Source organism: Plectropomus leopardus, chromosome 13, assembly GCF_008729295.1.
Source record: "Plectropomus leopardus isolate mb chromosome 13, YSFRI_Pleo_2.0, whole genome shotgun sequence".
NCBI classification, from domain to species: domain Eukaryota; kingdom Metazoa; phylum Chordata; class Actinopteri; order Perciformes; family Serranidae; genus Plectropomus; species Plectropomus leopardus.
In genome coordinates, this window is record NC_056475.1 from 14,654,674 (window position 1) to 14,672,096 (window position 17,423).

The 17,423-nt window shown below is 41.5% G+C and overlaps 1 protein-coding gene across 3 annotated transcripts in view; it reads left to right on the plus strand.

Moving 5' to 3' along the window:
- Positions 1 to 927: 927 nt before the first annotated feature.
- gabra1 (gamma-aminobutyric acid type A receptor subunit alpha1) overlaps positions 928 to 17,423 on the plus strand; it is a 35,446-nt gene continuing 18,950 nt past the window's right edge. Inside the window, exons 1-7 of one of the 3 annotated variants that reach the window (XM_042499192.1) lie at positions 928 to 1,099; positions 3,377 to 3,479; positions 7,602 to 7,714; positions 8,783 to 8,850; positions 11,413 to 11,633; positions 13,450 to 13,532; positions 15,642 to 15,785. In XM_042499192.1, coding sequence (XP_042355126.1) covers positions 3,400 to 3,479; positions 7,602 to 7,714; positions 8,783 to 8,850; positions 11,413 to 11,633; positions 13,450 to 13,532; positions 15,642 to 15,785 — 709 coding nt within the window. In that variant the 5' untranslated portion in view covers positions 928 to 1,099; positions 3,377 to 3,399. The other 2 variants (XM_042499193.1, XM_042499194.1) reach the window with 2 other exon arrangements.

Sequence of the window (17,423 nt, forward strand, 5' to 3'; positions counted from 1 at the left end):
GGCAAATCGAGTCACATGCAGCGGTGGCGTCTGGCTTTGAGAGAAGGAAAGCAGCTTGATATGATACTCCACTTGCATTACAATAGCATTAATTCTACGGGAGGAGCTCGGTGGGGTTGTGGAGGTTTTTTTTATTGCTTGTTGTCATTATTAAAATATGCGCGTGCACCTGCAGCATCAAGTTATGGGGACGCAAAGATGAGCAGCGCGACGGAAGAGGAGAAGAGGATAAAGTCCATGTGAAATATTTGGAATTCTTTCTTGGTATTTTTGTCATTATTCAGTTTTGTTTTATTTTGAAGGTTTGAAGATGGTGTTCATGTTACATCCTAAACCGTCGAATACTTTTATTATAAATAGATAGATAGATAGATAGATAGATAGATAGATAGATAAATAGATAGATAGATAAATAGACAGATACCCCACTGAACACAGAATACAGAGGCACATATAAACCCATGACGTCCCTCATAACTAATCACGCACATGCACTACTTTAACCACGCGTGAGGAGGCAACACACACACACACTCACACAAACACGCACACTCAGAGGAAACGTTGCACTGCAGACCAGACTGACGTGACTACACTGCCAGCTCACTCTGCCTGCTCTGATGAAAATAAACCCCCAGTCAAAACTAAAGGCGAAAAAATGAGTTGCTCCTCTGTCAAAAGCATTCCAAAATCAACAGCTGGGATTTATAAGGAGGCTTATGCAACCGTGAATTACACTGATATGATATAAACTGCCCATAAGGATGTCCTTGTTTCCCTTTTATGCCTCCTGATGTAGTCCTTGGTGATGAAAATGTCTTCTGATTTGTAGTTTAACTTGAAATACGCAGATGACTACAAAAATATACGCTGGGTATCATCAGCCCAATTTTTTTTCCTCCCTTGCAGATGCACGCAGCTCAGCGCTCCTCGCCGTTCTGAGCTCAGTCTGGAGTGGCGCGGCTGTAGCAGCAGAATATTTGGCTGTAAACAGAGACACAGTGCTGTTGTCTCGATGCGAAACGCAGGCTTTTAGGAGACGGCGAGTGATTCGAGGAGGATTTTATTGCAGAGAGGCTCGTCTCATCAGTGCAAGCTGGTGAGGGAACACGATTTTCTTAACATTTTTTGGAGGTGTCTTTCCCCTTGCTTGTGTGCGCGCGTATCCGAGCCGTGTAATCCATTCGTGTGTCGTTCTCGCTCTTTCTTTTTTTGTTGTTGCTTCATCGTAAGTACTCAACTGTCCGTTTTATGACTCTTGTCCATAAGATGCCCTAGCTGTCTTGGTCGCGAGACGGTCTTTTTTTTAATGCATGTCAATTTTATCTCCTTGGAAATCATCACGTAGGAGTCAGGGAGCGAGACAGAGAAAGCGCGATGGGGAAAAAACAAGGGATCCCAGTTGAAAATGTAAGAGGATTTTTATTTAGCAGCCACTGAAAAGAGATTAGGGCGACAGCGGTGGAAGTTAAATTGTGCTGCATATAAAATGGGCGGGCTAGTCTTTATATTAGGTTGGTACAGCCTATTCTAAAATTAAATGGTCTGCGCTTGGGCACAGTCTGTTTGCCATGCACTTTATTTACGACTGATGAACTAAAACGTTGATTTTGGATACAGACCTCGGTGCACAGAGCAGATTTGTTAGTTTAGTGGAAGATTTTTTTTTTTTTTTTTTTTTTTTTGTTGCTGACAGACTGAGAGAGTTCAACTCACTACAGCACCACCAATGAACAGTGAGAGAGACCTGCGCATATCGTCAGCAGCCGCTTCTCCAGCCTCAAGCTAAAATTCGTCAGATCTGAGATCACAGAGGATTTTTCTCATTCAGTCCGGCTAGAAAAGATATTCTCAAAAGTTTGAGGATATAGCCAGCGGACACCGAATATACCCCGACTCGTCTGCTGTAAGTGATTTTCTCCATTTTTCTCGCCTTTTATCAGGCTGAAGAAGGGGGAGAGGGGAGTAACGCTCGGCTTTAGAGAGGGATGGTTTGTGTTGCTGGACGCCGCTAGAATCGAGTTTTATTTGGGAGAACGGGGGGAGTTTGCCGTCGAAATTGGCACCGTTTATGGGGTATTTTATGGCAAACGAGAGTCGTTTGAGGCTTTTAACGGGAGGCAGCCTGGTTTCAGCACCGCGGACAGCGCTCCGAATAAAACAGCATCAACGCACATTTGCTTAATTACTCCGCCACGCACGAATTGGATCGCCATGCATGTATTTAGACCAACCTTGCAGGGATGCCAGTTGCATGCTAAATTTCTCCCCAGCTCAGATATATTCATGCATTGGAGGGGAGAGGGTGACATTTCCCTCTGAATAACTTAGAAAGTGTGCTTGTGCGGGATTTTCTCCTCCAGTCGTTAATCTGCATCATCCCCGCTTTGTCAAAGCCTTGTCAACCAACGGATTTATTTTATTTTTATTTCATTTTAGCACAGCATTGTGCGTCCCCCCCTCCCCGACTCCCATCCGCTCACAGAGCACCTTGGAACATCACAAGCAAGTAGCAGGGGCATTGTCTTCTATGTGGGCTGTGTTTCACAGGCAGGATTTGGTGGTCGTGTGTGAAATACTGGTTTAGCGCCTTTCTGTAAGTAAGTATAATTGGTCCTCTCGTGCACACATCGATTATACCTTCAAAAATGGACCGTGATTGTGAGCATTGTGTTTTGCATGCACAGTAGCGCAGGCTAATTGCTTACATACTTTATGACCCGGCTGACATCATAGCTTAATGATTGAGGAGGAAGCAAATGCTCTTATTTTTAGGGGGATTTGATATTGCGGTATTGCGCCTTTCACATTGCAGGGTATTAGAGGAGGCTGTGTACAGGTGCTACAAGCTCACACGGGGTGTTATGCGCTCGATGATGCGTTGCCTTGTTATTTCGTCTTAATTATTATGCGCTACAGATGCAGCCATATCGTATGCGTGTGTATCAGTTATGAAAGTCGTAATTCCACTGGGCCCCCTTTCTGGTCATGGAGATGCTGAGCAGCTATTTAAAGTCGGTCTTCCACGTAGCCAGAGTGTAGAATATGTCTCTGTCAATGTGACACATAATTTAAAATGATGTAAAATCTTTGAGGGGTGCATGTGTCAAGTGGCATGTGATGGCCCAATGCATGTGGCAGGGCCATTTGGTTTGATTCATGTGCTGTCAGTGATTCTGTGAGAGATTTTGAGAAGCAGGACTAAATATCTCTAAAGGAACAAGGTCTCTCTTGCAACCTCAGAATTGGCTGTTGTTGCTTTAGCACATCTACATGCTTGTTGACTCCAGGTGTGATGACATGTTGGGGTTAATGGCGGACCATTGGCTCATATGACTTGGTAATGATGTTCATTCTCTCTCTCTTTGACCTCCAGCAGTGAAAGCTCATATTGCAACTATGTGTGGACGGAGCAGGACGGCCTTTCTGTGTCTGTGGGCTTGCTTGCTTGCCGCCAGCAGCGTACTGGGTGGGAAAAGGTAAGAACAAACTTTAACTGCCAAATGCATCAACATTACACTGGATCACTGGATAATTCTAAATATGTGAAAGCCAAAAATGTGGACACTGTTCATATGACTTACTTTTAAAGCCTTACGAGGAGTTTGAGACAAACACTTATTATTTTAAGTCTAAATATTGCCTATGTGATCAAGATATTACTGCAATAATGCAATTACACAAACTGACATTTGGAGGACAAACTGAAGAGCACACTGCATTGGGCAAAATATTGAATGTAGCTTTGTCGAAGAGGACAATTACCTTTTTAATGCTCGTCTCAGTGCTTGCCGAGTGGTCAACTGGTCAATAAATACGTCACTAAATCGGTCGGGCAGTCAGCCAGCAAGGGGGGCAAACAGTGGTACACCTGCTGAGCTTAGATTCTGTCCTCCTGCCTATTGCTTGTTTTATTGGGTAACACCCTTTAAGAGCATATTCACAGTGGTTGTAACTGGGGCATCCCCACAGGATACCTCCAAATTGCATAGAGGCAATACCAAGTGCAACAGAGAGAAAGAGGAGCCAAAAGAGCCTCTATCTACATTATCACACTTGTTTTGGTTCACTAGCCTTGTGGGACAACATTGACATTCTGAGTTTTCAGATATGGACTGTGTACAGTAGATTGCACTGTGATATTTGGCACAGATTTGCACACGTGTTTGTGACAGTGACTGCGGGGATAGTAGGGTCGATGTACAGACACACTTCTCAATGTCAACACTGAGGTGTCGGATGTCACCTATAACCAGAAGCAGGCAAACAGACGGAGAAAGAGAGAGAGTGATTGGATAAGGGATGACAGCAATTTGATCCACTGTCATGTGTCTGCAACTGCATCAATTCCCACATGGTTTAAATGCTGGGCAGCCATCTGTGTGTGGCACACCTCAAAATATAATCTGATTCCACTGCATGGATAAATATGGATAACTTTGTCACTGGACCCTAAATACAACAGACAACCAAAGCACTTGATGGTTACAAATTAAACGCCAAAAGTACAATTCATTAGCTAGCTGCAATTGCTCAAGATCATTCAAGCTCTTGTCCCAATGTGGCTCTTCTGTAGAATCCTAGAGAGACTCAAGAGATCAGGCGTTTCTGCACGGTTGAATAATTCAGCAGAACTGTCACAGGCAGTTGACTTGAATGGTGATGTCTTGAGATGGTCCAGCTTGCTTCGCTCTCAAAGACAACACGGGAAAACTCACATGTATACAATGTATAGTGCATGTTTCAGCTTGCATGCCTCAGCACATTCAGAACACAAATTGAATGTGTCCCATTTGCACGACGCACTGCAATACGTCATGATTGCACACTGATTTGATCTAACTGATTAATCACGACTGTAGCTAAAATTCAAGCTGTACCAACCAGGTTTTGATTTAGTGGGTTTGATGTGCTGTATGTTGAGCACATTAGAGAAAATATAAAAGTACTGATTACTTTACTGAGGAACTGTCACCGCAAACTGCAAGGCAATTATCACCCAAAGATTTACTGTATAATCCAGTCCCTCACTCGCACATACACACCTTGGGGGATTTCAACGAGACACGGTAATCAGGAAGACCTAGCACTCTGCTACAGTATGTTGCCAACGAAAGAAATTGCCTTATAATTAGATATCCGAGTGACGGGAGAGAAAAGGGAGCGAGCGAGTGAGAGAGAGACGTACAGTAAAATGGAGAAGGGGAGAGAGAGTGAAAGAGAGACATTGGCAGAGTGAGTGTGAACGGCACTGTTGCTGTTCAGATGACCTGTAGATGGGGATGGTGTACAATGTTTTATGAGGAAGTGGCCCCTGGCTGATAAACATGTGTATTCTTCCACAGCACCTTTTCCTCTCCCTTTTCTTTTCTTTCCCTTGACATATAACACTAACCACCCCACCGCCACCACCCATGTCTCCCCGTATGCACTGTAAAAAATGCCTCTTCAAAAAAAGATATCTGCCATATAATTCAATCCATTTCAGTTAAGTAAAAATGTTTGGTGTCTATTGGCTGAGATGATGACTTTGACTCATTGCGGTATTGAAAAAAATACAGCACACAGTCACTAAAGAAATGCAAGGTCAAAAAGAACGCTCTTTAAATAATTCCTGCTTTTATTTAGGAAAAGAGAAGTGTAATTTTCACCATTTCTTCTACTGATTATTATTGACTTGTATGGCTAGAAATTTTCCATGTTTTCCGTCTATTAAGCTGATTTTCATTATTGTAGAACTTAAAAGCACTAAGGGACATCCTGGCTTTATTTCTCTGTTGGTGGAGAGTAAAACAAGAAGGCTGTAACCCTCAGGGTATTCCAAAAATTGTTTCAGTGTCTCGCTCTGATTTGGCAAATTGGAAGTGCCTAAATAAATGTAAAAAGCAGGAATATTAATCAGGGAGGAAAGAGGAGGTTGTTTTTTATATTTTAGCCTCAGTTGACGTCCAATGAATGCTTCCTGTATTTATGCATAATTGGCTTCCCAGACCTGAACAAAACAGATTAATTATTGTTTTGAATTTGAGTATTTCAAAGCTGTTACCTTCAAGACTGACGCAAAACAAAATTGCTCATCACAGTTTCGACAGTTTTAATGCTGGCTTTGGTTTTTAGAGAGTTCCTTTTTTTTTTTTGGGCAGATAGAAGGACGCTTGCGAATTAAGGGAAATTGGTGGCAGAGAGATGCGCATTAACCCTTTTATACAAATCCATGTGTGACGCGAATGCCGCATCCTTATTTAGAAAGCAAAATGTTTATCAGCTCACGTTTAAAGCTGGAGGATCTGCCTCAATCCCTCAGCTTTGAACGTGAGCTGTGTCTCTTTGAAACGCCCCTCCCCGGTTTCACTTAACAATTTCCTCACCTTTTCCCAACCTCGCTCTTCTGCCTTTTATCTCCCCCCTCCTCATCCTTCGTTATCTCTGTCTCTTTTTTTTCTTCTCTCTTCTTTGTCTTTGGAGCTTTCCTCACATCTCCAGACGCCACTCTCCCTACAGCCATCCCTCCTACTTTTCCTTCCCTCTTGTCGCAGGTCCCTGCTAAATAATCTTGATGACCTCTCTCTCCTTGGAGCCGTTCAGCTTGCAGAGCTTGTTTCCAAACACTTGCTGTTTATTTAGCATGCAATCAAACCAAACGCTGTTGGCATAAAAAGAGGGAGAGGATGATTGCTTAGAGGTGCACAATACATTGTGAGAGCGCTTCATCTGATTATTATCAGCACTAACGCACATGCAAACATATGCATGAATGTGTACACAAGCTTGCATATGTGCACAGACCCTGAGCCTCGAGTGCATGCATGCATTGATTCAGGTATGCAAACACACACATGCACACATCCCTAAACATCCTGCTTTTATACAATGCAATTAAGGGCTGTATTACTGATTATGAGTGTGCTAAAATATTCATGCGTGAAGATGCTGCAAACTCTGCTCTTACAATTACTGATTGTGACTGTTTTTGGCATTGCTCTAAGCATTTTGTTTCATGTTGTTCAAAGAGCACATTCAGCAAGGCCTTTGTGGTCTAAAAGACCATATTAAGGTATAAATAATGTATCATGATTTCTCTATTCTCTTTTTCTCTGTGAGATTGGGCCTACAGTACGTGTGGGTGTGAGTGCGCACGCACATGTGTGCTCCGTATGACCAGTTTCACATTTCGATGCAAATAACTTTAACACTTGCAACACTTTCCAAAGGGATAATACAGTATAATTTGCCTCTGTGGAATATTTTCCCTTCCAGTCCACCTCTGAACAATCACTTGCTCTTTCATCTACTATCAATACGATCTAAAGCTTCATGGTCACACACTGTGAACTGTGAATTGGCAGTGAAATGCGTCAGTGTCATGCAGGATTTGACAGAGTTTTCTCGTCCATTTTCTTCACAATGTGATTCACGGTGCATTCTGTGCTGTGCGTGCTTTTCAACAGAGCTGTTTTGCTAACTACAGAGCAGATATCCTCTCTTTTATGTCTTTGATATATGATTCATATGCAGAGTTTGTTCTTACTCTTTTGGCAGTTTAGACTGTGGTTTTGGACTCTAGCTGTGACGACTTTAAATCTTCTTCTTTGTTTTGCCAGCTCTGGGCAGAATGGCATGACAGATGAACAGAAAGATAACACTACAGTGTTCACCAAGATCTTAGACAGCCTTCTGGATGGCTATGACAATCGCCTCAGGCCAGGACTGGGAGGTCAGTAAACCCAAGCCATTGAATGTCTTTTGTCCCTCATGGTGACTGTTTGAATGTTTTTTTTCTTCTTCCAAATATGCAAATATCATCCAAAGGACTCCTACAAATAGCTTACATTGGCCATGACAACACATAGTAATATCCATATGACTAAACTGTATGGAGGTGGGTTTGCTTTCAGTGTCAGATTTTGTGTGATAATTAAAAAAATGAAGTGGAGACTCACTCTTCACCTGCCGCTTTTGTGAAACAGTGAATTGTCATAAATCCAGCAGTTCTAATATAACACACTGAATGACATTTCATTGTGTGGGCTGCTCTTCACTCTATTGTCCACTGTCCATTGTTAGAGAGAGAAACAAAATGGCAGGGAGACAAATCCAGAAATGGAAAATGAGAGAACTGGAGAAAGAGGAAGAAACGGAGAGTAAAAAGAGAAAAGTGGAAGAGCGATAATGTGAGAATTGGTGTGTGAAGGACACCGAGGATCGCACAGTGTGATGCAGCAGGCATCAAACAGACAGGCGAATAAAACCAGGCCTGCTAGAAGTTCAGCAGCCGAGGGGAAGAAATTATGGATTATGATGGGTATCATTCATAAATCATGCTGTCATATTTCAGTTTCAGAATCACAAGGAACACACACCCACACCCACACACACACACACACACACACACACACACACACACAGCCTTTGCCACCCCCTCCAACTGAATCCCTAGTGGACCCATTTTGGCTCTCAGTATTATGGGACCAGAGTGGCATATTTTCAGTAACACAGCAATGCGCAAATTTATTAAGAGATTGAACCACTGTCCGGGTAATGGAGCTGACACTGAAACCAATACCAGCAGAAATGGTTATCGACATCCAAAATGGGTATTTTTATGGTCGTGTTTTTTTCTCTCCAATTTGTGTTCATGTGAATGTGTCTAAGTGTTAAAAATAATGCTGAATAGATTGAATGGATCAGAGGCTATAGCCAGGTGGTCTTGTATTAACAGGTAGTTAGGGGCTAATGAATGCCACTGATAGTCACTCACTCTGGCAATTTCCTGCTTCAACAGAGCGTGTAACTGAAGTCAAGACTGACATTTTCGTGACTAGTATTGGGCCAGTTTCGGACCATGACATGGTAAGACTCTTTTTGCCTCTGTAAATGTCACTAGTTTTCCCCTATCCCTTTCCCCTCCACCCTAACCGCTGTCTTCTAACCTCTCTGGGCACAATGGTCTCTAACGCTACAAAATGATTATGAATTTGATGATTCATTTCATTAACTCCTGATGTGTTAATAAAACTGTCACACATGTGAAATGTATTTTCTGGAGCACGGTTTGTAATAATACTCCACACAAATGCCACCCACCTACTCGTAAATATAACTGCATGTGACTTTTATGTGCATGTCGAAATATGCTGTGAACCCTGACCCCAAACTCTGTTGGTTTGTTTTGGAATATTAAAAATAGCCTCAAATATTCAGTTTTTTGAGCTTGTAGATGGAGTATTAATATTTCAGAACCATGCCTGTGCTGATCTGTCTTTACTAAAAAAATCTGGAGCTAAGTAATGTGGATATTGAGCTTTAAGAGCCTGCGTGTAGCAAAAAACAACTGGTCAAAGCTGTAGTTGGTAATTTTTATTTTAAAAAAAACCCCAACTTTTGTCATATTTATCTTTACATTCACATGAGACAGAAACTTGAAAAAATCTCATATTTCTCTGCCTTGTAGTGTTTCTAATGGCCTTACTGAAAGTGAACGAAAAGAACACGTCAGAGCCGAGGAGTTTCTAACGCAGCTGTCAGTCATGTAAACCACTGTTTGTGAACTGTGTTTAAACTGTCAAACTAGTCAGAACTCAAAAATACGAATCAATATTCTCTGCATTGTCTTTTTCTCACCTAAAATGTTTTCAGAAACACATTTTAGTTCACTGTTTAGCCATAAAATGTGAAAGTAGGTCTGGCTGGTTGGTGGAGCTAAGCTCTCAGCTCGACTGTCTCCAACATGGTGGCCGGGTCACAAACTCTCTTATTCTACAGCTTAACAGTTCACTAAAATGTGTTTTTCAAAACATTTGGGGCAAGAAATAGCCAACACAGTTATAGAATCCTGATTAATATTTGATCAATGCTGCTTAGATTGGTTGATTTTGGTGCGCTGTGATAGATTTAAGTGCCATTAAAAGTAATGAAAGAGGAGGAGGGACATGTTTTTTCACAGACTCTCTGTCTCATGTACCTCTTTCTGAATATATTGACTGTTTCAGCAAACATGACAAAGTTATTCTCATAAATTACCAACTGTTAAGTGTATTAATAAATAACTAAAGACAAACAGTTCTTGACTGATGTTGTAACAACTACACCATAGCGTTGTAGAAGTACCAGATTCAGATGGTGATCTCTCTGTCACTCCTGAAATGTAGTGAAATTGCAGCAAGTGTAGCTATACTTTCGGAAGGTCACGCTGTTTGCACATTGCAACACTTTAGTATGATGAGATTACTTGATGGTAGGCGGCAATAGAATTAAAAAGAAAAAAACCCTACATTCCAATATCAAATAAAACTGCAGCATTAAAATATGACTCATCATATTCATGGTTTCTTTAGTCTTCAATATGCTACCTAAAAAAAAAAGAAGCCGTAGGCTGTTCAAACATGAGCATCTGATCTTTGCTCTGTGCACCGGAAACCAATTAATCTCATCCAAATGTCTCACTGCCTCTCCTTTACCACTTGAAAAAAAAGACTCCTGTTATCTGCACGTGAAGTGTTGTACTCTATTTGACATAATCTCAGTTAATTGCACTGGCTGACATGCGGGCCAGGGCTATTTTGCTGCTGTGTTAAAGCCAGAAGGAAGAGCTGAAGAACATTTTCTCCATCTCCAGCCTCTCCCTTTCCCCCTCTATTACCTTGAAGCTCTGTTTCAGCTCATACTAATTATCTTACGTGGGCCAAGTGGAAAATGGGGGGGGGGGGCGCAAAAAAACAGGCTGCGCTGTAATTTTTACAGGCTCCCTTTACTCTGCCGGGCAGTCATGTGGAACCATTAGAATCTGCTCTCAGCTATAGTCATTAGCTGCTTTCAAAATGAAATGTCCTCCTAATTTTGTGTCCAGTGCTTCCTTTTTGTGTCCAGTGTAATTTAGATTACTGAGCAAAGAAGTTTCCCCAAAGTAAAATGCTAACAATGATCATTTTTGGCACTCACATAACAATGCAATACCAAATGACCAAATGCCAAATGATGCCCTATTTGCATGTAGTGCATTAAACTGACCGGACCATAATTATGTAAAAAATGAAGTGACAGACAGTGCAAAAGGCAACCACAAATATTTGAAATAGAGAACATTTACTATATTTAACAATAGAGGCATTCTTTTAGAAAAGACACCAGCCAGAAAACCATGCACCTCTGTCCACTAGATCCTCTCTACATTTGCCAAAGCCTTTAATAAAAAGAGACAGTTACCAGCAGGGAAACTAGGCCAAGACTACCATAAGAAAGTCAAAGTGACATACAGAATAGAAAAAGGAAAAAAGTGAGAAAAGGAAAAAGGTTGGATTACTCAGCATCTTCCCCAAGCCAGCAGTAGCAGATGAAGATGTAAGGAAAACAGCTACAGGGTGGTGTTCTGTCTTTGACTTGTATTTCGCTCTCCCTATCACCTTCCACCTGTAGGAGTACACCATCGATGTCTTCTTCAGACAGAGCTGGAAGGATGAAAGGTTAAAGTTCAAAGGCCCCATGGCCGTGCTGCGTCTCAACAACCTGATGGCCAGCAAGATTTGGACCCCCGACACCTTCTTCCACAATGGCAAGAAGTCGGTGGCTCACAACATGACCATGCCAAACAAGCTGCTGCGGATTACAGAGGAAGGCACGCTGCTGTACACCATGAGGTAGGCTGACTTCGTTTACATCACTGCAACAAAGAAATTCAGGACGAGACAGAGACTCAAATGCTTTTTTAGCTGACATTGAAACTATAACATCTCTCAAAGTGAAGTAAATATTGATTTTAGCTGTGGACGACTTTCAGCTGTGGATTTATACACTTTTGGAGTAGTAGTAAGTATTTATGGCACCACAATGGTGTATGCAGAAGTGTCCGTATTCATGGTGAAGGAACATGTCACCCAGTTCAATGGTGTGACTTATTGATGTGTTTTTAATAGTTTTTGGGACAATGGAGATCAGTGGCGTTGAACTTTAGCTACACAGAAAATAATTGCTTGTGAGATAAATTTGGTGGTGGATTTGGTCTTGTTTTTTAGTTATGGCATTTGATGCCAATAGAGTGCTCCAGGGATGACGTTTCTCTTTGGGGCCAATGTTAAAGTTAGTGTCGCCCTGGTTCCCTCTTCAAAAAGCTTTTAGGATTTTTCTTTGGATTATTGCAGAAAATATCCTCTGTGGCAAACAAACATTTATAATCCCTTCACATTTTGTTCATCAGGATGAACAAAAAGAGCACCATATTTATGATTTTTGAAGCCTAAATGCAATTGCCAGAAGCAAAAAGCTAGCGTTAGTCCATAAGCAAACTGTACTACGGTCATATGACTTAACATTCCCTCCACAACACGGCTGTAAAGCTGTGCTTGGCACAATGATGTTTGTAAAATGAAATGTGAAAATCTCTTAAGTGTGTGTTAACCACAGACCTTATTTCGGGCATCTAATCAAAAACTCATTTAAAAAACACACTGACTTTGTGGCAAGGAAATCAGGAATGCTAAAATGCAAACTCATTTCCGGGTTTTAGGACTGGTTCCTGGAGAACTCTACAGGAAGAAAAGCTTTATATTTGAAGCTAATAAATGAAACATTTTTACAGTAACCTTTCTGAGGTGCACTGCCTCTAACCTGTTTCACAGTGAATACACACAAAACTGCACTTTAGAGTGTTATTTTTTTTTCTTGAATATGATTCACTACACTACTATTTATACTTCTACATATTTATTTATTTACTGTTTTTTAAGAGCTGTTGGTCACTCATTTATAAGTTCTGTGTGTGTACCACATACATTTTCATTACAATTTGTCATATTTCAATGGTAGTGTTCACCAGGAAAAATGAGACAGTTTTATTCTGTCATGATTTATCACTTTGGGGATGGTACATGGCAGTTGCGAGCAGGAAGATAAGGTGTATGACCAGCTGAGCTGAGTTTAAAACCAGTCCAAGCACCTCAGCAGCCATCAGCAGCATGCGGGTAAATAAAAGCCTTGAAGGCAGTTCAAACCTTGATGCACACGCACACACTGCAGAGTGAGGCTAATGTGAAATGTCTAAGGCGCGGATAGTAAAACATTTGTTTTAGCATGTTTACTAGCAGGGGGAGGGGGTAGAGGCGGAGCCCATATTGCTGTCACAGATGAGCGAGATGAGGGATGGATGGGAGATTAGTGTGTCACGGGTGGCCTGACGTGCTGTTTTTCACCAAGCTGTCAGGAAATAGAAACCCACAGCTCAGGGAACTGGAGCGTTTCTGTTGGTTTGGGGAAAAGTAGCTGCAGTTTGACAGTGTTTGGTGCTGAGAGACTGAGGAAAAAAAACAGTATACCACATGTTCCTGGTGCCTCATTGTACCAAATTATCATTCTTTATGCCTCCACCAGCACTGTCACCATGCTTTTTTTCTTCCTGGCTTTGCTTTTCCTTACTTCCCTTTTCTAATTCACTCTCCATGGTTGAATGAATCTCTCTAGGCTTACAGTAAGAGCAGAATGTCCCATGCACCTGGAAGACTTCCCTATGGACGCCCATGCTTGTCCTCTGAAGTTTGGCAGCTGTAAGTGACCTCTGCACTCACACACAACATATGATGTGTTTCCACCAGCAGCTTGGTTCAGTTCAGTACAGTACGCATTTTTTTATGTTTTCATTGTGAAAAGTTGTGGATAGTATCTTTAGTACCTTTAAAACCATCCTCATTTTTCATCACCCCTCTGCCTGGGGTACCTAGCACACAGATCCAATACTAAAAGGTGGAGCTAGAAACACTGCAGTCTGTTCTTGGTCAGGAGAGAATCAACACTTTGTGCTCAGGGCTGAGCTGTGGCTGGTTTAACCGCTGTTCTAAACAGGGCAAGTTTTTCACACATTAGTAAACTACAACTATAAAGTGAAATTATGTTTTGCAGGCTCTGGCAGCAGCTGAAGGCTGAGAAAAAAATAAAATCATTGAGCCAATTTCTAGCAACTTTTAAGGTGGAATGCTTACTTGTAATGTCACTCAATGCATTAGATATGATGTGAATCCATCAACACACCTTAAATTTCAATATGACAACACTCCATCTGTTTTTATTGCTTCTCTTAGATGACATACGCCTTTAATAATGAGTGGATCTGCAAGCGTTTAAAAAATGTAAAAACATATCAGAGCTGCGTTTAGTGTGCTCAGGCAGCACCTACTCTTGCCTGACAAGGAGTCAATGCTCAAACCTGTTATTTTGAAATATCACATTGAGAGACTCTCATTTCAGCCTGCAACCCCATTCTGTGGACGATAAAACAGGGTACAGACTTTATTTTGTATCAGCGGTAAACAAGGAAACATAGCAGGAGCTGCTGGACGGAGCAGCGAGAGACGAAAACCCTGCCCACATGTAAGACTACTGTCTGTGGTGGAAACGCTGAACAGATCTAGGGTCTATGTACCTCTGTGTAGATGTTATTTTTGGTTCCAAAGGTATTATACGGAAAGCCTTTGATGGAAATGCAGCTATACATGCACACAGCACACATGCCTCTGGCTCACCGTCACTACCTCATCTAACTGGAAGCGCGACCCCGGCACCGGTCCCTGATAAGGGATTACAGTGTGGTAACAGCTGTTCTCCCAGAGGAACTGTCCGCCAAGGCACCTCTGGTCCCCCCATTCAACCCTGCAAGACCCTGCAAGACCCTGGCAGGCGTGCAGCGCACAGACCTGCGTTTGTCCAAGGCAGCACTCTTTGTAACATTTCCAGAGCATCACAACAGCTGCTCACCGCTGACAGCTACCCCTACCCTGCATCATCCTTGAGAAGACGTAACAAGAGATAGAATGATGGAGGTTGAAGACAAGAATAGAGAATGAGAGAAGAACTAGCAGGGAGAAAAACATACAGGGGACGGAGGTGGGAGGGGGGGCAAGCAAAAATACAGCAAAAGTGAAAGAGATGGGGAACGTCACAGTGTCTCTGTGCCATTCTTCAGACAGCTGCACAGCGTGAGTGAGAGGACCGAGCCTCAACCCCCCCTTTAAATTGAACTCACTCCCTAAATATTTCAGTGATGAGCTCTCTTCCTCATGCTGCAGTCTGCAGTCGAGCCATCCTTTCCTCTGCAGTGGTCGAGCCACACTGCAGCTTTGACAGGTTGGGTGGCCGGAGGGAAGAAAAGACTGACTTGGCTGTTTTAAGGTCATGTTGTCCTGTTGGGATGTTGTTTGTTTGTTTTCTTATAAGTAGAGGGATGACATGACATGATGTGACACGACATCACATCACATCACATGAGAAAATGCTAAAATGTTTGAGGAGGAGGAAAAAAACAAAATGTAAGACAGGATGAGCTTAAATAATAAAAAGATTAGATAAAACAGTGGAGATGAGGTTAGCAGACGTTCTAACGAGGGGGAAGAAAATAATGTGCTTAAATACCAAATGAGACAAGACAGGCAGAATTGAGATGAGAGCGGACTAGACAAGATGAGAGAAAAGACCAAATAAGAAGAGGTAAAACAACTAGAGGATTTGAGTGGAAGACCTCATCTCACTCTCAGGTTTTTTTTTTTTTTCAACTGGCATCCCTAGAAGCTCCAAAAATACAACCTGTGAGGCAACACGTGACCAAAAAAAAACACCCGGCAGCAAAATAATTTATAACTTTTCACTCCGTTCATCCTTGTCAGATGCCTACACCCGAGCAGAGGTGGTGTATGTGTGGACCAGAGGGGCTGCCCAGTCTGTGGTGGTGGCAGAGGATGGGTCCAGATTAAACCAGTATGATCTGATGGGGCAGAGTGTGGATTCTGGTGTGGTCCAGTCCAGCACAGGTAGGTTTGCAATGTGCTTTTAATTATGAGGTTAGTGTGAAAATAATAAATGTGTTGAGAGAAATTTTAATCTAGTTTAATGTCCACACAATCTACTGACGAAGGTATTATATATATATATATTTAATATATATATATATATATATATAATATATATATATATATATATGTATGTGTGTGTGTGTGTGTGTTTTAAGTTAGTTATATCGGTATTGATCCATAGTCATCATGATACCTAGAGTCCCACATGTAAACTCAGCAATTGATTGCTGTGGAGGGGTCGGCAACAAACATATTTAAACTATCTAAAAAAAAAGTTCCACCTAAAAGAAACAATATTATTAAACTACTTTAATTTTTTGTCAGACAGCCTGTTATGATGGGGAAGCCTTTAACGGCTGTAATTTTCCAGATGTACTCTCATCAAAGCCACCTGAGTCCATTAAAGAAAACCAAACCCAAAACAGTTATTTTCGCTCAATGAACACCACTTCAAACAGTCATTTATTTTGTATTATTGTGTGAATGTGGTGAATCTGAACCAATTGTATTGAACACAGAGGTCACACAATAACACAAACCAAACAACTGATCCAGGCAGCGGTATACCAGCAGCTCCTGTGTTCAGCAATGTCAAACCACTGCTTTTCTCAGAGTCTGGCTTTGAAGAGAGCAATCTAACAGTTTTATTTTCCATTGGAAATCACTGTCTGACAACAAGGTAAAGCAGTGAAAATATTCTTAATATAGCGTTCACTGAAACGGACATTGATTTTTTAGGTCGCTAAAATACATTTTGTTGCTGACCCCACTGCAGCTTTAGATTAATAAACTTCCATGTCAGACTCCAGCCTGCTTCTCCAAACCCAGGGTATGCTGACTGACATTTACTCTATGTGATATACCAGGGGTATTCAACTAAAATTCTGAGAGGTCCACTTACTAAAATATCCTCCTAGCAAAGGTCCGAACCTCATAATGTCAATAAAATAAAATCAACAATGTAAAATTTCAAATCATTTCAACAATATTCATTGTCAATTTTCAACAATTTTAACATACAGACACATTATGGCACTTGCATCAAAAACAAATAGTTAGTCCAGTGAACTTAAGGCCTAGATTACTCTTCTGCGGTTCTGTGTAGCGAACGTCAACAATAGATTTGATTGTCTCGTTTGAGAGGGTAAATGTTTACTGTATTAACTGAAGATTATTCTCATTTTATTTAAACATGGCCAGGGGTCCAGATAGGACAGCGTTTTGGTCCGGTCCTGGGCCGAGGTCCACCAGTTGGTGACACTTGTGTTATACTGTTTATGAATAAATACCCCATATAACCCCACTTAATAAAAAACTGAACCATCGCTTTAAAATTGAGTACATACACAGTTACATGGTCCTATTTATTACTCACTAAAAACGACATTGTTCATCATTTATCACTGAACAAACCACCGGTCTGAACCTGCAAATTTGGACATGGCTGCATCAGTACATCTGCATCTTCAGTGGCATCAGTTTGTCGCTTTACAAATGACAGGCCATGCCCTAGATTTATAATTTCCCAACTGGCCATTACGTCTTTTTTCCACCTCCCCTTTCCTCCATTGATACTGGCAAAAATTAGTGACAGCA